General features: G+C 36.2%; 2 protein-coding genes across 2 annotated transcripts; one reads left to right on the top strand and one right to left on the bottom strand.

The window, feature by feature from the left end:
- Positions 1-212: 212 nt before the first annotated feature.
- LOC128234370 (collagen alpha-1(XII) chain-like) lies at positions 213-3,633 on the bottom strand. The gene is made up of 6 exons (XM_052948578.1): positions 3,589-3,633; positions 3,121-3,294; positions 2,794-2,873; positions 1,995-2,066; positions 1,120-1,285; positions 213-760 (listed from the first exon to the last, which is right to left on the bottom strand). The coding sequence occupies exons 1-6, from the start codon at positions 3,599-3,601 to the stop codon at positions 213-215; spliced, it is 1,053 nt and encodes a 350-aa protein (XP_052804538.1). The 5' UTR covers positions 3,602-3,633.
- Positions 3,634-7,734: 4,101 nt separating this feature from the next.
- On the top strand, positions 7,735-13,779 carry LOC128234388 (NADH dehydrogenase [ubiquinone] 1 alpha subcomplex subunit 8-like). Its single transcript, XM_052948600.1, has 4 exons — positions 7,735-7,918; positions 11,700-11,795; positions 12,311-12,387; positions 13,208-13,779. Exons 1-4 carry the CDS (start codon positions 7,790-7,792, stop codon positions 13,422-13,424), a joined length of 519 nt encoding a protein of 172 aa, XP_052804560.1. The 5' UTR covers positions 7,735-7,789; the 3' UTR covers positions 13,425-13,779.
- Positions 13,780-18,350: the final 4,571 nt, after the last annotated feature.

Raw genomic sequence — 18,350 nt, 5'->3', positions numbered from 1 at the left:
AATAAAATTTCTAACTACGGAGGCAAGATGAGATTTTTAAGATATTGAGAATACAACTTTAATTGTGAACAAAATCTTAACTGCATTTAAGCTTTCTGTTAGTCATGACTGTGTAAAGTGCATATTATGTACACATGTTTTGCCTGCCGGTGGCGTTAACTGGTACGATGGTGTTAATGCAGGTTCTTGCAATCGAGAGTTAATAGTCGCTTTTATTGACAAATATTATGGGCAACAGCATTAGCGATATTTCGTAGGTCGGCATAGCTATTAACCTTCACAGTGTATGAGGTTTTGTACTGGTCCAACTCCGCACTTTCCACACTCCCCCCAACCCCGATAGCGACCACTTCCACACCCGAGTTGTGTAACAGCTTGGCCTCGTTGACCGCCATTTCGGCGTTGTTTGTGCCGCCGTCAGTAACGAGCACTACCACATCCTGTGCATTAGGTCTGTTCCCGTGGGCTGATGTCAGGACGGAGTTGCGCACGAGCCAGAAGGCCGCGTTAGTTGCCGTGCTACCGCGAACGTATGGAATGTTCAGTGAGGCGGTAAGCAGGTCTTTCTTTGTCATATGGTCTGTTAGATACCACTCGACCCGCGCGCTGTCGCTGTACTCAACCAGACCCATCAGGGTATCGTCCGTACCAATGCTCAGATAGTTGATGACGGCGGTGACAAAGTTCCGGAGGAACAGATGGTTTGATGTCCCGATGGAAGTGGACCCGTCAAGGACAAACACTACATCGCGTGCACATCCTTGAAAGGAGGAAACAGAAAGTTTAACGAATTATTTGATACACATGTATATAAATAGGCTACATCAATAAAATGTTGCTCAACCCCGCCGAAGAGAAAACAGTACTGGTAATAGTATAAAGATTCTTGGGATCGCTCTGGCTGGGATCCATCTTAAGTCATGGCGACCCCTGTACAGCTGGTGTTGTTTATATATCTATTCTAGATATTTCATTCCTTTCATATATCCTATACTGTAATAAATATGATTGTCCGTGTTTTAACGCAAACAACTGAGTACTACTACGTCTTAACCATCATTATGAATACTACAACTAATTCTAACATGTTGTGTTACATTATAATGCATGTGCACTGACTGTGTAGCTGCCGGAGTGTTGTTGTGGGGACGGTGGTGGTGGGTGGAGGCGCCATGGTGGTCGTGAACTCCGGCGGCAGGTTGCACAGGTCTGCGCTACAGCAGTGGAAGTTGATGTCCCGCTTACCTACGATGTTATGGAACCCGTAGTTGAGACCTTCGCAAGCCTGAAAACCGTGAGGGTCGGTATTAACATTGATTAGTTAACATTATGACATTGCCGGTCCAAGTCTTTATATCAAGTAGGTCTACCCTAGTCTAGATTTTCGTATTTCTCTAGAATAGAACTTAGCCACCCAGTTTTACATTTAATTAAGTCTCGTTAGCCGGGTATTCTGTAATGGTCTACACAAGCAACAGGAACAAAGCTTGATATGATTTCTGACATTATTCTGGGCCACAACTTAAACACCTACGGAGGATTGTTTTAATGTGATTGCGAATCGCAGTTCTTCCTACTCGTTTCCCTAATGACATTTGGATACACGAAGACTTGCTTGGACACTCGACGGGGACAAGCCATAATGCAGCCAACAGTAGGCTATCGCCCGTCAGCCTTTTAGAACATTTTATGATGATACTGAATTGTCTCTCCTTATACATGTAAAAGTTAGATGACATGAATTAAAATATTAATTAATTAATATTAAAAAGATGGGCGTAGCGAAAATACAACCTCATTGGCTGACACATTGTCAACGCAAAATCTGACGCAGGGATTGTGTATCGGATAAGTGGTAGTGGGTGTACCTTAAAACACCCGCGAATGCCTAGTACTTATAATAATTGCATATCTGCAATTTCATTGGCTGTAAATGTATGTTGATGTAAAAATGAAGGAAATAACGAATTTGTCTTCCTCTTAACACAAATTACCATTTTGCTCTCGCATGACAGGATAAATTCCTTGGAACCGTCTGGGTACGAGTGTTGCTTTCTCATGCAAACCTGCAAATAAATCGAAACATACTCGTTTAAAACTAAACTCGTTTCTGATAATTACCTTTAATCGTGTATGCGCCTTCAGTTTTCCAATTTATTGTTGGCTGTTAAAACTCTGATAATGCACTGAAGGAATAAACAAAATAGTCTTTACAGTCGAACCCCGTTGGCTCGAACTCGCTTGGCTCAAATTCCTCGTTGGCTCGAACTAGATGAGAAGGACCGATTTCTTTATACTGATGGTCAATAATGCCGCTTGACTCGAGCTCGAGGTAACTTCGCCGGTCCCTGGGAGTTCAAGCCAACGGGGTTGTCTGTATATGCAAAATAAAAACTAGTTCCACGACGTCTTCTCTGAAACAGAATATAAATGTAATTATACTTAATGAAGAACTCCCGTGTTCTACATATAAAAGGTTTCATTTACGATGTCTGGTTTACTATGATTCAGCTGTCTTTGTCCCCCGGTACTGATTTGCATTATTAAATATGTGTTGGTTGGTTTTTTTTTAATTTACACGTAACTAGTATTACTGCACAACACAAATCATACTGCGTGTCACAGACATATTGGTCGATCGGTTCATAATCCTGTTACTACGACTTTCACCTACTTAATCATGTCTAGTTAAACTTATTCATTTAAGACACCCCGAATGGGGTATGCATTGATTGACTGACGGACGGTGAGGGACAACTATATTAGATTAAGTGTTACATATACGTGACCAACCTCGTCTGGATCGCATGCCCGGGTGTTGTTGCAGTCGTCCGAGCTGTTTACGGCCATTGGACAGCTGTAGCACACTAGCGCTGTAATAATATTACGCATGTACATTTATTTTGTCTCCGTATGGTGTGGACAAGGCAATATGGAATGACCGCCACGATAGCTTAATGGTATATGGTAGACGGCGTCCATGTCGGGCGAGGGTTTCTGGTTCAATCCCCAACCTAGTCATACCGATACAATGTGGAATAAGGGAATAAACCAACAGACCGTTCCTTGAAGTACAGAAGTATATTAAATATCCAAACACTATACAAAACCTTCACTCACGACACAGTCCACAGAAGCGCTTGCAGTTGGCGGAGAGTGCCGGGTCCTGGCAGAGATCTGGCTTACTGCTCAGGAACAGAGCACAGGCGGCCGTATTGAGGTCCTCGCATGGCGCTGCGCCGTCCGCCAACACCGGCTCTCCACATATAGCTAGCAGGAAAATTGTGGCTGCGACTTTGGGAGAACAAACGAAGTTGGTTTGTAATGTGGTCGTTCGAATAATGTCAACGAATATGATATCAGCCTACTGACCCAACCCCAATCCCCTCTGTTACGCGGCATTCAGAGGCTCAGTTTAAAGGGAACTCGGGACTCAAGAGGGTGGTCCTCGGTACGTAGAGACTCAACATTTGGCACTTTTCGGTTTGCAGAATCACACAATAGTTCAGATTTGTATTACACAAGGTGTACACAGACTGAAAGACAATATAACAAAATAAATGAAACAAAAAGCGTGTGTTTACTTACGATAAACTATCATCTTGAGGTCTGTATATTTGACAGACAACAATACATGGGAAGGCAAAGTAAGGCAATATCAACATGATAAGCATTTTAATACAATATGTATTCTTATCTATCCTTCATACAGAGACGGAAAGGAAATTCAGTACATCCTGTAGTTTTCCTTCAACGCCAAACTGAACCTCAGTAAAAATGTACTGTCAATTGCAAAAAAGCCTGACTGCGTTATGTCTTTGAAAGCCATCGTTATCTTTTGAAAAAAAATATTGCGAACAATGGTGGTGTGGTGGTTATGGTCATGAGGACGACGACTGCAATGACGACGATGACGACGATGACGATGAGTGATGATGATGATTATGATCATAATGATGATCATGAACAAGCTGGAAGAAAATAAAAATGATCAAAAAAAGCTGTGGTCAGATTTAAAAAATCTTGGATATAGTAGTAAAAGTAAATCTTCTCCAAATATTGTTTTGAACATTGATGATGAAAATTGTTTCGAACCATGTAAGATTGCAAATCACTTTAATACTTTTTTTACTACTGTAGCTTCAACTTTAGTAAAAAAAACTACCTTTGCCCTTCAATTTGTTTAACTATAAGTCTGACTGTTTTAAACGATTTCATAAAGATAGAAATCCTGACTCTGTTAAATTTAAACTTCACACTGCTAGCGAAGAATACATTTACAAGGAACTATGTAAACTAAATTGTTCAAAAAAGCACAGGGTTAGATAACATTCCTGCAAGATTTTTAAAAGATGCTGCACCATTTTTAAAGATACCAGTAACATTTCTGATAAACAGCTCTATCACAAGTAACATTGTACCATCTGAACTCAAAAATGCTAAAGTTAAACCATTGTTTAAGAAAAACAACAGATCTGATGTTTCAAACTTTCGACCTGTAAGCATACTATGTATAGTTTCAAAAATCTTAGAAAGAGTTGTATACAACCAACTAGAATCTTTTCTTGTTAAACATGGATTATTATACGAACTTCAGAGTGGTTTTAGATGTAACTATTCAACTGACTCCTGCCTAATTCATTTGACCGACCATATAAAAGAACAAAATTCCAAAGGTCTATATACAGGAATGATTATGCTGGATCTTCAAAAGGCGTTTGATACCGTAGATCACAAAATTCTATGTCAGAAGTTTAAAGAAATTGGTGTGGATTCAATTGAGTGGTTTCATTCATATTTATCTGGACGTAACCAAGTTGTCAATGTAAATAATAGAACAAGAACAACAAGAACAAGATTTTATTTCATTTCAAACATTCAAAAAACATGGTTTCAATGAAATAAGTCGAAATGACCCTTGATCATTGCAAAAGCTGATACATATTCATATATATATTTATATGTCGATCATAGTCAATAGGTCAAATGTAAACACATTTAGTATTCGAGCATGTATAGCACATAGATAAACTATACACACAGAGAAATGAAAGTAATATATACATGCGTTTAAATTCAAGGCTTAAACTCTTTATAAATTATTACGCTACCTAGTTAACTCTTTCCTTATTTCAAAAGCTCTAAATACTAAAACTGCAAGATTTTTAACTACATTAACATTCTTCGACATAAAAAGCGCAATTGTTTTATACATGCTTGGATGACGACAATAGTATCGAGGTAAGTATCTTTGTCTAATATCGGTATACATGTTACATTCAAAAAGAAAGTGGAATTCATCTTCTAAAATGTTACAAGATGGACATATCCTATTATCAATATCTGTACGGTTCCATCGACCGCTTTCAATACTTAATCTATGAGATGATAACCTCAATTTGCTGAGAGCAATCCTATATTTTTCAATATCAACGCATTTTAAATAAAACTGAAAATTAAAGTCAAAAATATTTCTATAAAACAATGCCCTAGAAGATTCAATTAGCCTACTCTGAAAGTTTTGAACACAATTATCCGTTAGTCTTTGTTTAAAAAGTGATAGAAAACTCGTGTAGTCTCCTACACCTTGTGCTAACCAGACATGATAGAAACCCAATGAGCTTAGAACACTTTTAACCTGTGTTGCCCAGTTATGCTTTAAAGGACGAATTTCAATATCATCTAACATGAGTTTATAAATAAGATTAATGTATTTGTGTTCCGGAGAACAAATAACCTTAAACCAGTACTTAATCATGCTTATAGTGCTGTGTGTCTGAATATCTAGTATACCGGTCTCTGCTAGGATAAAATCATTTTGTGTACTAGTTTTCACAGATAGTATATCTTTGACAAATTGAGTATATATCCTTTCTATATGAATTCTTTTAATAAATCCCCATACTTCAGACCCATACAACAAAATTGGCTTAATAAGTTTATCGAAGAGCTCAATTTTATGGTCTGGAGTAATATTAACGAATTTATTTAAGTATTTTCTTAATTTGTATATCGCCTTTTGCGCTTGACTACAACGTCTGAATTCATGAACATCTCTTGTGGCGTTCCTCAAGGAAGCATACTTGGACCGTTGCTGTTTTTATGCTATGTCAATGATATGAGTATACGCATAAGTGAAAAATATAAATTAATATTATATGCAGATGATAGTGCTATCCTTTTCTCACACAAAGATCCGTCTGTTATTAGTAATGTACTCGGCAAGGAACTTGAAAACTGTAGTAAGTGGTTAGTTGACAACAAACTGTCTTTGCATCTTAGAAAAACAGAATGTATTTTATTTGGGTCTAAAAGAAAACTAACAAAAGTTGATAGCTTTAATGTAAACTGCAATGGCCATATCATAAAACCTAAACAATCTGTTAAATATCTTGGAAGTATACTGGACAATGATCTCAGTGCTGCATCTATTGTTAACAATATTGTCAGTAAAGTGAATTCTAGGCTAAAAATTTTATATAGACAAAATCGTTTTTTAGATATGAATCTAAGAAGATTGTTATGTAACTCCTTAATACAATGTCATTTTGACTATGCATCGACATCTTGGTACAGTGGTATATCTAAACAATTCAAGAACAGATTACAGGTCACTCAGAACAAAGTTGTCAGATTTATTTATGGCTATGATTGTTGAACTTCCCTGAAAGTCTCGGCTTTCAGTGATATTGGATGGCTTAATATAGAAAATAGGATAAAGCAACTACGACTAAACCATGTACATAAAATCTTTAATAGCAAATGCCCATCATACTTACATGAACATTTTACTTTAGTCTCATCCACACATTCTTACAACAGTAGACATAGTGCTGGAAATTTTAAAGTGCCACCGGCTGACAGTTTTATATTAAATATTTTCTTTTATCAAGCAATCCAGGACTGGAACAGTCTTCCAATAAAGTTAAAAGAATTGAAAAATAAGAATACTTTTAAAAAAGAAGTGAAATCACATCTCATTGTTGGTATGAAATGTGCAGAAATGGAAGATTTCCTATTTTATTAATTGTTATTCATTTAATCTTGCGTATCAGTCCAAAGATTTTTGTCATATTATGCTAAAGTGTCATATGGTTTTAACAGTCGGTTGCATTATAACTGTAAAAGTTCGATATCAAACATTTAATCATTCTTTAACTGGTCAAGAGTACATGCATGTTATTTTTGTATAAGAAAACCTAATTTAAACAGCTTACAACTGAGATCTTGACAAATAATTATATTTGTCATAAGGACCCCATTGGAAATAAGTTGAATAACTTTAATGGGTTATCCTGTGTTATATATTTGTCACATTGAATTAAATCTTTATTAACGCACGTATGTATCCAAAGCATTCTAATGATGTTGTGCTTTAGTATAGATATCATCACTAATACTTTGTTAATCAGTCTGTTTTATAACTTTATGAGATATTTGGTTTGTTACTATGACATATATATGCACGAATAAATCTATCTATCTATGATGATGATGGTAATGGTGATGATGATGATGATGATGATGATGATGATGATGATGATGATGATCATGATGATCATGATGATCATGATCATGATGATCGTGATGTTCATGATGATGACGAAGACGACGACGATGATGATGATGATGATGATGATGATGATGATGATGATGATGATGATGATGATGATGATTGTGATGATTGTGATCATAGCGATAAAAATGACTTTATTTCGATAACTAAACATTCGTGATAAGTTGAAGATTGTTATCTCCCCTACATTTCTCCTTCCAAAAAACAGGAGAAATGGCCCTTTCCAGGGACAAATACATTCCCTCTCAAGAGGAATTGACAATACCGGAGGTCCAGATTTCCAGTATTATTTTAAAAGCAGCCAGCCTTTACATGGGAAAATACTGCGACAACGAGTATAAGGTACACCACCTTGGTCATGTTTGTGGGTGGGGAATGTTTACAAAAAATCTCACCAACTTAATGAACTGAGATAGGGTTTTAGCCAGGTTTTATGAAGTACAGGATGCAACAAAAATGGGGCAGGGTGCTAAGGGAGGAAAAGGGCATATTGTATGGGGCTGGGAAGAATTTGACCATTATCAATTTGACAGAAATTATTAGGGATTGGTGCAGTTATATTTGCGAGGACCCAGGACTTTTTAGGAGAAGCCGGAACCATTTATATTGATCCTGGGTCCGGACCCATAAAATAATATTTGCCGGGACCATCACAGTCGTGACTTCAGTATAAAGGTCGTGGGTCAGGACATATAAAGTGGTAGTTCTGGCTTCCATAACTTTAATGTTGATATTTATTTTTTTGATGTTTACAACGCATTAAAGTTATGGCGTAACCCCCATAGTAAAGTCAACCAGAATCAATTGAGTGTGATGATGCAATGCAATCACATGACCTAGTCTAAAATAATAGACGTGTTATACGGGATTCTTCCAATCCCTAACGTCTAAACGGGAATGTGCAAAAAACGGGGGTGTTTTAAAAATATTGAAATTGTTTTAAGTGAAGTATTTTATGGTTGAAATTGATCATAAAGAGTTATATTGATATTTTACCATATAAGTGAAATGTTATTTTGCACTTAACAAGCATTAAATGCATTAAAACAAGTTGTTTACCTTTCCAATAAAACGAAAGTTGACTGACACAGACAACAATTATGCGAAGGGGAACAACTCGATACAATCGTAATAGCTCGGCCTCCTCCGACAAAGCTTCGAGATAGACCTCATTATACAATCGTAACAACTCAGCCATGGCCGAAATGTTCCGAGCGATTTAAAACTGTGCCCTAAAGCCTTGCAGGTGCCCTTCATGTATATATTGTTATGTTTTGACAGAATGAAATGAAGAAAAGCCGTCAAACTCATAATTATAAGTTGGATTTTTTTTGTGTACGGAACTAATATAAAATAACATTATCTGGTAATATTTCTTGTTTTTATGATATTTTATAGACGCTATATGCTATACCCGGAATCCTGATCGGAACAACTACCCACTTTTGATACTAAACAATTTGTACGTGAAGGATTTGCCATATCAAAAATCTAAAAAAAATCTGTCAACGTACAATTATTTGGACTATCACATGACCATGATGACGTCGATGGATTCTATTTATAGCATCTGATTCACGTTGTTCATTTAGTTGAATCCAATTGCAGTAAGGCTGTAAATACCTTTTGATAAGTAAAAACAATTTATTTATTCCAAATTTGTTATTAGTTTTTTATTAATTATTCGAAATAGAAAAAATAACAGCAAAATAAACACTAGGTCACATGGGTATTTTCTGAAAATCTTGGTGTCATGTGATTAAATTTGAACACAACTATGACCTAGATAAGGAATGCTTGTAATAGGATTTATTAAAATGCTAAATCAACTATCTTTAAAGCGTTTTTTGGTTTTGAAAATGAGTTTGTGAACTACATTTTACTTCATTAACCTAAGGATACAGCTATTTTGTCTGTACAATGCATACAAGTGAAATAACAGCGTGACATAAAAATGTCACGAATTCTGGTAGGGTTTGGATACGGCGTTCTCTTCAGCGAACACATCCAAAAAGGTAATATATAACATGTTCGCTGAAGTTCTTTAGCTAATAAAGTGGTAAATGAAGGAGAAGTAAATATTTAAGTATTCAAACATGTCCAATAAATGGCCTTTGCATAATTAACATAAATATATTGTTGATGTTTAATGCTATTTGATGTAAGCAAAATTGGAGAAAAGTACAAAGTTATGTTGTTGTTTGAAGTTGAAGTGTTTGAAAGCATCCTGTTTTTCTCGTGAAGTCACTTTAATATCAGACAAAGAACTCATTTCTTTTAACATAATTTTATGTATACTGGTTGAGAAGCAGTTTCCGACAGTTTTTATACGTTTTTATTGAATTATTTATACGTGTTTAAATACCTACTGAAATAGTTCACTTTTAGATAACTACAGCTCAAGCTGCGATTGTCGATATATTTTTCACATGTGTGATGTCACATATAGTGTAATTAATAGGGGCGCAAAGAGGGTACTTACACTGTTCTGATAAGCTTGTGATGGGAAGCAGTTTCCGACAAATCGAATGCATGGCAGATTTAAGGTGCCTATTGTGTGTTTTTATTATCCGTTTCTTTAATATACTAAATATAAGACTGTAATAAGAGAAATATTTTTTAATTTTTCAGCATTTACGAAAAATTTAAACCTTAAAATTTATGACAGTCAATTCATACTCGAAATCAGGCAGACACTGAATATCAATGATATTTTGATTCATTTCTGATAGAAACTTGTGTTTGTATACATTTATTTATTTTAAGTGAATCTGGGTGCGAAACAAGCATGACACCAGTGTTCACAAATATGTTCACAATGATCATTGTTTGTATAAGTCAATTTAGGGAAACCTTGTAGCTATTCATAGATATGCAAATTAGGTTCACACGCGTGCACAATACGCTGTGCATGCCGATCCCCCACATGCAAGTTTATGTACAAAATGAAATATAAACATTAAACATTAAATAATAATAAAAGTTACTTACGTGTCTAGGTAAGAATTTCAACTTTTGATTGCCTAGTTACCATATAGTTGAATTGCAGTACCTTCTTTATGAAGATCTAAAGAAAGTACGCGAAAAAGCGATTTGTCGGAAACTGCTTCTCAACCAGTATAGTTGTTTGGACATTTAACTAAATGTACTTGCAAAGCGTCATGTGAAATGGGAGATTTATTCTATGATGGCAGGAGTGTGTAAACATCCCTTTTTAAAAGGACTATAACCATTTCAAGAAAACAAGAAAATAGTAAAAAAGTTTAAAATTGATATTGATGTGTACAACGAATCTTACTTACTGATGTAACGCATCGCTTATGACACCTGTTTCTTTTGCTGTTTGTTGTTTTTACTTATTAGAAATTTAATGGGTCTATCTACCACGTAAGTCCAAGTAAATTTAAAAATAGCATTGTTACATGTATCTGTATTTATCATGTGACTTCACATGCTAAATATACACTGGAAAACCATTATGCGCTGTCTTAACCCTTTGCATGCTGGGTAAATTGTCGTCTGCTCAAAAATGTTGTCTGGTTTATTCTAAATTTCTTTCAATTTACTTGAAACTTTGGGGATATATTGACTGAGTGGCAAACAGCTTCGAACCTGACCAGACGCCGAGTTACTCGGCGTCTGGTCTGGTTCCAAGCTGTTTGCAAAGCCTTTAAAATCGCCATCAGCAGCCTAAGGGTTAAAATGGGTAAACTGGTCTAAGACTAGACAGTGACAAAGTATTCTTTTGATCATGTAAAATGATGTATTTTCAAATTAATACTAGCTCATATTGACAATTCTAGACTTGTTTTGAGGAAATGCTGTATTTGCCGATTTTGTGGCCATTTGGTGTCAAGTACCTTAAAGCAGTGTCAAACTTGACAATCTGGACACTATTCAATAAATAGATGGTTCATTGATTCATTTTGTGTGTTAAGCAAAATCAGTCAAGTGAAAGATCTGTTTCATATATATATATATATATATATATATATATATATATATATATGAGTATTAGTATAACTTAAAAAAAAACATGTATATGAAACACTTATGTTTGTGTAATATCATTAATCAATTGATCAGACATACATATATATCATCACATATATGTTTGTTGCAGGAGTTTGCACTATGTCGGGATGAGAACAAGGACCCTCGGCCTTGTATCAATGAGGGGAAACAGGTGACCAGATGCAGTAATAACTTCCTGCATGAGGTAGTATAGTTGTTAAACACATTACTTTTTCTTGTTAAACACACGTAAACATCTGTTAAAGTTTCTTATTCCTATATTAAATTCAACACTCCCTATATTTCCAATCTTCAAGGAACCCATTCAGAATATTTCTCGGCATGCGCATTTGCATTTCACTTAGGCGAACTGTCTGAGTTCTATCCTCAAACTGGTATAGACTGTATACGTAATATGCAATTGTGCTTAGAACATCTGATGTTGATTGAATTCAAGACCACTGGCTCATGCTCAACAGCTTCACTATAAGCACTAGATCTATCACCAGTCAGTATTAGTGCTGATATGTCCCAGTAGGCAGTACAGTATTGAGTAGTATGAAAAATAACTGATTTATTAATAGGAGCCCTCTTAAATCTTCTCAATGGGTTATCATAGAAATATGCATCTAGAGATTACCATGTATATTTTCTTTCAGACTGTATATTTGCACTATTATATGTTTCATCATCTGAAATATATTAATCTTTGTTTTTCAGGTAAAGAAGCACTGCCTCACAGATTTCACGGCATACTGGAACTGTCTGGATCATTCTTTTGATCAGAAATTTAGTTAGTAAGTATATTATAAGTTCTATGAGGCAGTCTGTCAAAAAATTAATATCTAATTTTTCAATCCTCTTTATCTTTAAAATGTTAAATACTTGAAAGAATAATGTCTTTCTTGGCATAAAAAGGAAGAAAAACAGTGTAGGCAATACTTTTGGTGATAGCAACGTCAGCTTAATCTTTCTTTTACAATAACTTATTATTCAATTATCCAGTTATCATAAAACTTGGTGACTGTGATCACTGATTGTTCAGGTCAAGTGGTCGAAATGAGCACAAGCCTGCAATCTCTTGGATGGTAATATTCTTTTCCAAGGCTTTTTTTCTAAATTTTTGATTCATGTAGCAGGGCTTGTTTTAAAAAATGCAGCCGATCACTTATGAAAGAAGTCAAGTCTTATTTTGATGACTAAGTTTGATTAACTGTTGTTTTGATGCTGGAACAACAGTTAAGCCCCTTTTACATTATTATAATATGTTGTTGTTTACTTATGCAGACAATAATTACAATAATAATAGTACATGTTCAATAACTATTATCCAATCACCATGATACTTGATTACACTGATTTCAGTCATATTGTCTAGTAAGATCCACATTATAGTCATTGGCAGACGAATAGATCCAGAGTTATTTCCCTTTTACTTAATAGATCACAAGGTTTATTGCTTACACTTAAAAAAATTGTTTTATTTTGTAGGATTGTTATTGGTCCCAGTCAGAAGTTAACACTGCTACCAAGTCACACATTTGATTTCATCAGAATTCTAGATTTATCACAGACACAAACTACTTTGAAATACATGTTATGCTTAAAATCTTTCAGTTGTCGAAAGTACCAGGAAAAGCTTGACTCATGTTTTGCTGAGAAAATGAATCTAATGCGACCGGAAATAGGATATTATGGCAAGGTTCGCGTTCACGACACAGACCGACCCAAGCCTGATCTTAGCACACCTGTGCCAGACTTGGACGTACCTCCACCCGTGGGCGATAGAAAACCCAAGGCTAAAATATACCCACAGAGTACAGGCATACTATAATTTAAATTTGTTATGAACATTCAGTTTCTAGGATAATGCTTAATGGTGTCATTCTTTGGGTTGGTGTATCCGATCAGTTTAATTTGTGTTTGACATGGAATTATTAGGACATGGTCAGTTAGTTGAAAAGACAATATGTATATACAATGTCGTGGTTTGAAGGCTTTATCAATTGGTTAATGGTAATTAAAAAAGTATAAAATACAAGGATGAATTAAGTCATGCAAACTGACAAGAAGAGATCTTATTAAGTATGAACGGATATTTTTATCAAGTTGTTTAGCATTTATACGAACATGTTGATATGAGTATGTGCTTCTTGAATTTTATTAAAAAATAAAATGATAAAACTGTTCATGTTGCCTTCACGCGTGTTCAATGATGTTAAACTTGCTATATTCAATGATGTTAGCATTTCAAAACTGTGAGGGGAAGTAACTGCGCATGAAGGTCTTTATAAAGAAAATACATGGTAAGCTCCCTTCTTGGCTAGAAAAACGGATTGTCTTAAAGCTGCACTCTCATAGATTGAACGTTTTGACAACTTTTTTTTCTGTCTTGAAACGAGCAGTTTTTCACGTACATATCTGCAAATCAGTGATAAAAGACTGCTGACAAAACATCAGATTTTCATATTTCCTTTCCAAAATCGATGTTTAATGCGTTTTTCTTAAACCATTAAACTTTAATTTTTGAATGGAAATATGAAAATTTGCGATCCGATCTTTTGTCAGCAGTCTTATCACTGGTTTGCAGATATATACGCATATATTGGTTCATTCGAAGACAAAAATAAAAAAGTTGGTAAACGGTAAATCTGAGAGAGTGCAGCTTTAATATTGCCGTATCAAATAAAATATGATGGACATTTAAGAGCCTTGTCAGCGTCACAGGGTTTTCGGACGTTAGCTAGGCCTGGAGTAGTTTGATATAGCTTGGCACAAACGTTTACCACATTGAAATCATATGTCGTTCACAAGATACATGCCCTTAGGTCAAAGGTTAAGGTTGCAAGTGAATCCAATAAATAATATCTTCCGCTTTTGAAATTTTGTTCAGTCCGTCGGTCCATAATCATACTTCGTTTTGCTTAAAATAACTACAAAACGCTTGAGTTGAGTTGCCAGATTGCCATAACTATTAGTTGACCCATATTGATTTTGAGACCAGTGGGTCAACTGTCAAAGTCGCGGTGACCTTGAGGTGGAAACACAGTTTCCGTTCAATAAATCTTAAATCATATTAATTGAGTCGATGTATCAAATGCAAGACCAATGCATTCGAACCATATTTCCTTGTGGTGCTGTTTTACACGCTAGAGTTTTAAACAGCTGCTGAAAAGTGAGTGTGACTAAACTGAGATCATGTGTCATATCTCATAAATAATTGATTGTACTGATTTCATTGTTAAAGGTCACAAACAGAGGTCATGATAATCATAAACACCTCAGGCAGACTTCACAAGCGTTCCAATAAACACTTTGATTGTACAAACCTGTTCTTTGAAGACCAAACACTTATACAAAAGACGTTGCGGAGATAGTTACCTTCTGATTCAGTAAAGCCATCACAATGCGTAGCACTGGTACATGTAAATCCATCACAATTTACTCCATCACAATTAGGAGCATTGGTACATGTAACTCCATCACAATTAGGAGCATTGGTACATGTAAAATCCATCACAATTAGGAGCATTGGTACATGTAACTCCATCACAATTAGGAGCATTGGTACATGTAAATCCATCACAATTAGGAGCATTGGTACATGTAACTCCATCACAATTAGGAGCATTGGTACATGTAAATCCATCACAATTAGGAGCATTGGTACATGTAAAATCCATCACAATTAGGAGCATTGGTACATGTAACTCCATCACAATTAGGAGCATTGGTACATGTAAATCCATCACAATTAGGAGCATTGGTACATGTAACTCCATCACAATTAGGAGCATTGGTACATGTAAATCCATCACAAATAGGAGCATTGGTACATTGAAAGCCACCTAAATGCGGAGCATTGGTACATGTAAAGTCATCACTATTGGGAGCATTGGTACATGTAAAACCATCACTATTGGAAGTTTTCGTACATGTAAAGCCATCATAATTAGGAGCATTGGTACATGTAAAGCCATCACAATTAGGAGCATTGGTACATGTAAAGCCATCACAATTTGCATCATTGGTACACGTAATGCCATCACAATTTCGAGCATTGGTAAACGTAAAGCAATCGCGATTGCGAGCATTGGCACATGTGAAGCTATCACAATTGCGAGCATTGGCACATGTTAAGCCATCGCAATTGGGAGCATTGGTACACGTAAAGCCATCGCAATTGGGAGCATTTGTACACGTAAAGCCATCACAATTGGGGGCATTGATACACGTAAAGCCTTCACAATTGGGAGCATTGGTACACGTAAAGCCATCACAATTGGGAGCATTGATACACGTAAAGCCATCACAATTGGGAGCATTGATACACGTAAAGCCTTCACAACTGGGAGCATTGGTACATGTAAAGCCATCACTACTGGGATCATTGGTAAATGTGAAGCCATCGCAATTGGGAGCATTGGTACACGTAAAGCCATCCAAATTGCGAGCATTAGTACACGTAAAATCATAAAATCATCGCAATTGCGAGCATTGGTACACGTAAAGCCATCCAAATTGCGAGCATTAGTACACGTAAAACCATCGCAATTGCGAGCATTGGTACATGTAAAGCCATTGCAATTGAGAGCCTTGGTACATGTAAAGCCATTGCAATTGAGAGCATTGGTACATGTGAAGCCATCGCAATTGAGAGCATTAGTACAAGTAAAACCATCGCAATTGCGAGCATTGGTACACGTAAAGCCATCCAAATTGCGAGCATTAGTAAACGTAAAACCATCGCAATTGCGAGCATTGGTACATGTAAAGCCATTGCAATTGAGAGCATTGGTACATGTAAAGCCATTGCAATTGAGAGCATTGGTACATGTGAAGCCATCGCAATTGAGAGCATTAGTACACGTAAAACCATCGCAATTCCGAGCATTGGTACACGTAAAGCCATCCAAATTGCGAGCATTAGTACACGTAAAACCATCACAATTGCGAGCATTGGTAAATGTAAAGCCATCACACGTAGCATTGGTACGTGTAAATAAATCACAATTAAGAGCATTGGTGCATTTGAAGCCTTCACACTTAGTAGCATTGGTACATGTAAAGCCATCACACGTAGGAGTATTGGTACATGTAATCCATCACAATAAGGAGCATTGGTACGTGTAAAGCCATCGCACGTAGGAGCATTGGTACATGTAAATCCATCACAATTAGGAGCATTGGTACGTGTAAAGTCATCACGCATTGGTGCATGTACTTCACGCAAACTAAAGGTAGCTTGTATTTTCGGGAGATCAGTTTTAAATATTCCTTTGCGCAATGTTCACCGTGAAACGTTTGGGATAAACGCGTGTATGGTACTGGGGTTGGCTAGTCCATATGTTAAGCAATACGCAAGCTTTCCCGATTTAACTTATTGATATTGCAAATCTGTATGTGTATAACTGACAAAGGAGAATACATACAAACAGTGCTCCAGCTAGGCCTAATAGCAGGGTGGGGGCACAGCGCTGCCCCGTTCCAGCACCCTGCTGCTTGGTACTTCAACCTGCTATGCCTTTTTGTTTTACTTAGTAATTTTTCAGAAATATATATACATCATTTTGACAATTTATTAAAGATAACAGCTTAGGTATTCATAACAAATTATTAGTTTTTATAGAAGTTACAACACCTCCACAATAAGATTTGAAACTTGGCCCTTGCCAGTGCACCATTAAGGCTTATTTTTTGCGCGTCAAAGGTGTCCTCACTTAGCACCCTGCCCTTTTCATATCCTGGCTGGAGCACTGATGAAGTTTCAAAGTGTCAGATGCGTTTATTGACCATATCTGTAAAGGTGAAATGTGATGCCAAATATATGGTTAAAGATCCCGTTTCTTACAAATAAAGAATATATTAAAGGCTCCGGTTTGTCCTTTTGTCCCGTATAAGATTACCTGAGCATCCCGCTTGCCATATTTCTACACTATCAAATTAAGCAAGATTTGATGAATGGATTGTTAAACATACTAGGGGCTTTTTACTGTGAAGTAATTTAAGAAAAAGATGGATGTATTATATACCATATTTCGATCAACTCCGCAGCATATTATTGTTGTGTATGTTACTTGACCCGATTTTCACTAGATTTTAGTTTCGAGCCATTAAAGTAATGATTGATATCCCGAGTGTTTTTTTTCTTTAAAATCATTATGACCTTGCTATCCAGTAAACACCGTACCAGTAAACACTTAAATGCGACCTTGATTTTAAGGGACTCGTGCATGTTTTTCAACAATAAAGAAAAAATAGATTCTGACAACAAAACCGGTCGCCCAAAGGGACTGTAACTTAAGGCAACTATAATTTAACACAAAAGCCCTTTGTTGAAAACGTTACTAACGCTATTCAAAATCGTGGTCTTCAAAGACACTATTTTAGCATTTACCAACATGTGTTAAGGGTGCCAGCCGTCAGTACCTTTAGTTTTAACACTCCTTGTGGTTTGTCACTTTTTATTTCGTTTTAGAATACAACCTACATTTTCAGCCAATGAGATTTCTAATAGGCAACCATTAAGTAGTAGACTTAATCATGAATTCCAACTTCCGCGCGTGTTTAAAGGTCCGCCTACTGAGAATCATCCGATACACACTCCCTGCGTCAGATTTTACGTTGACAATGTATCAGCCAATGACGATGTATTCTAAGTCAGTTAGATGACTTGAAGTGAATTCCTAATGCTTAAGAAGGACTCGTTCGCTATGCTCACTCCGCCCAGTCTTAATCATTAAGAATTCACTTCGTGTCA

This window comes from Mya arenaria, chromosome 5 (genome assembly GCF_026914265.1).
Source record: "Mya arenaria isolate MELC-2E11 chromosome 5, ASM2691426v1".
NCBI classification, from domain to species: domain Eukaryota; kingdom Metazoa; phylum Mollusca; class Bivalvia; order Myida; family Myidae; genus Mya; species Mya arenaria.
The sequence above is the reverse complement of the archived record's forward strand: the minus strand, read 5'-3'. Positions and strand labels throughout refer to the sequence as shown.

Coding starts and splice junctions, on each gene's coding strand:
- LOC128234370 (XM_052948578.1), bottom strand. Junction 1,286..1,994: donor TGTCATGCGAGAGCAAAATG/GTAATTTGTGTT, acceptor CACGGTTTTCAG/GCTTGCGAAGGTCTCAACTA. Junction 761..1,119: donor AACACTCCGGCAGCTACACA/GTCAGTGCACAT, acceptor CCTCCTTTCAAG/GATGTGCACGCGATGTAGTG.
- LOC128234388 (XM_052948600.1), top strand. CDS start 7,790: ATGGCCCTTTCCAGGGACAAATACATTCCCTCTCAAGAGGAATTGACA. Junction 11,796..12,310: donor GTAATAACTTCCTGCATGAG/GTAGTATAGTTG, acceptor TTTGTTTTTCAG/GTAAAGAAGCACTGCCTCAC. Junction 12,388..13,207: donor TTTGATCAGAAATTTAGTTA/GTAAGTATATTA, acceptor AAAATCTTTCAG/TTGTCGAAAGTACCAGGAAA.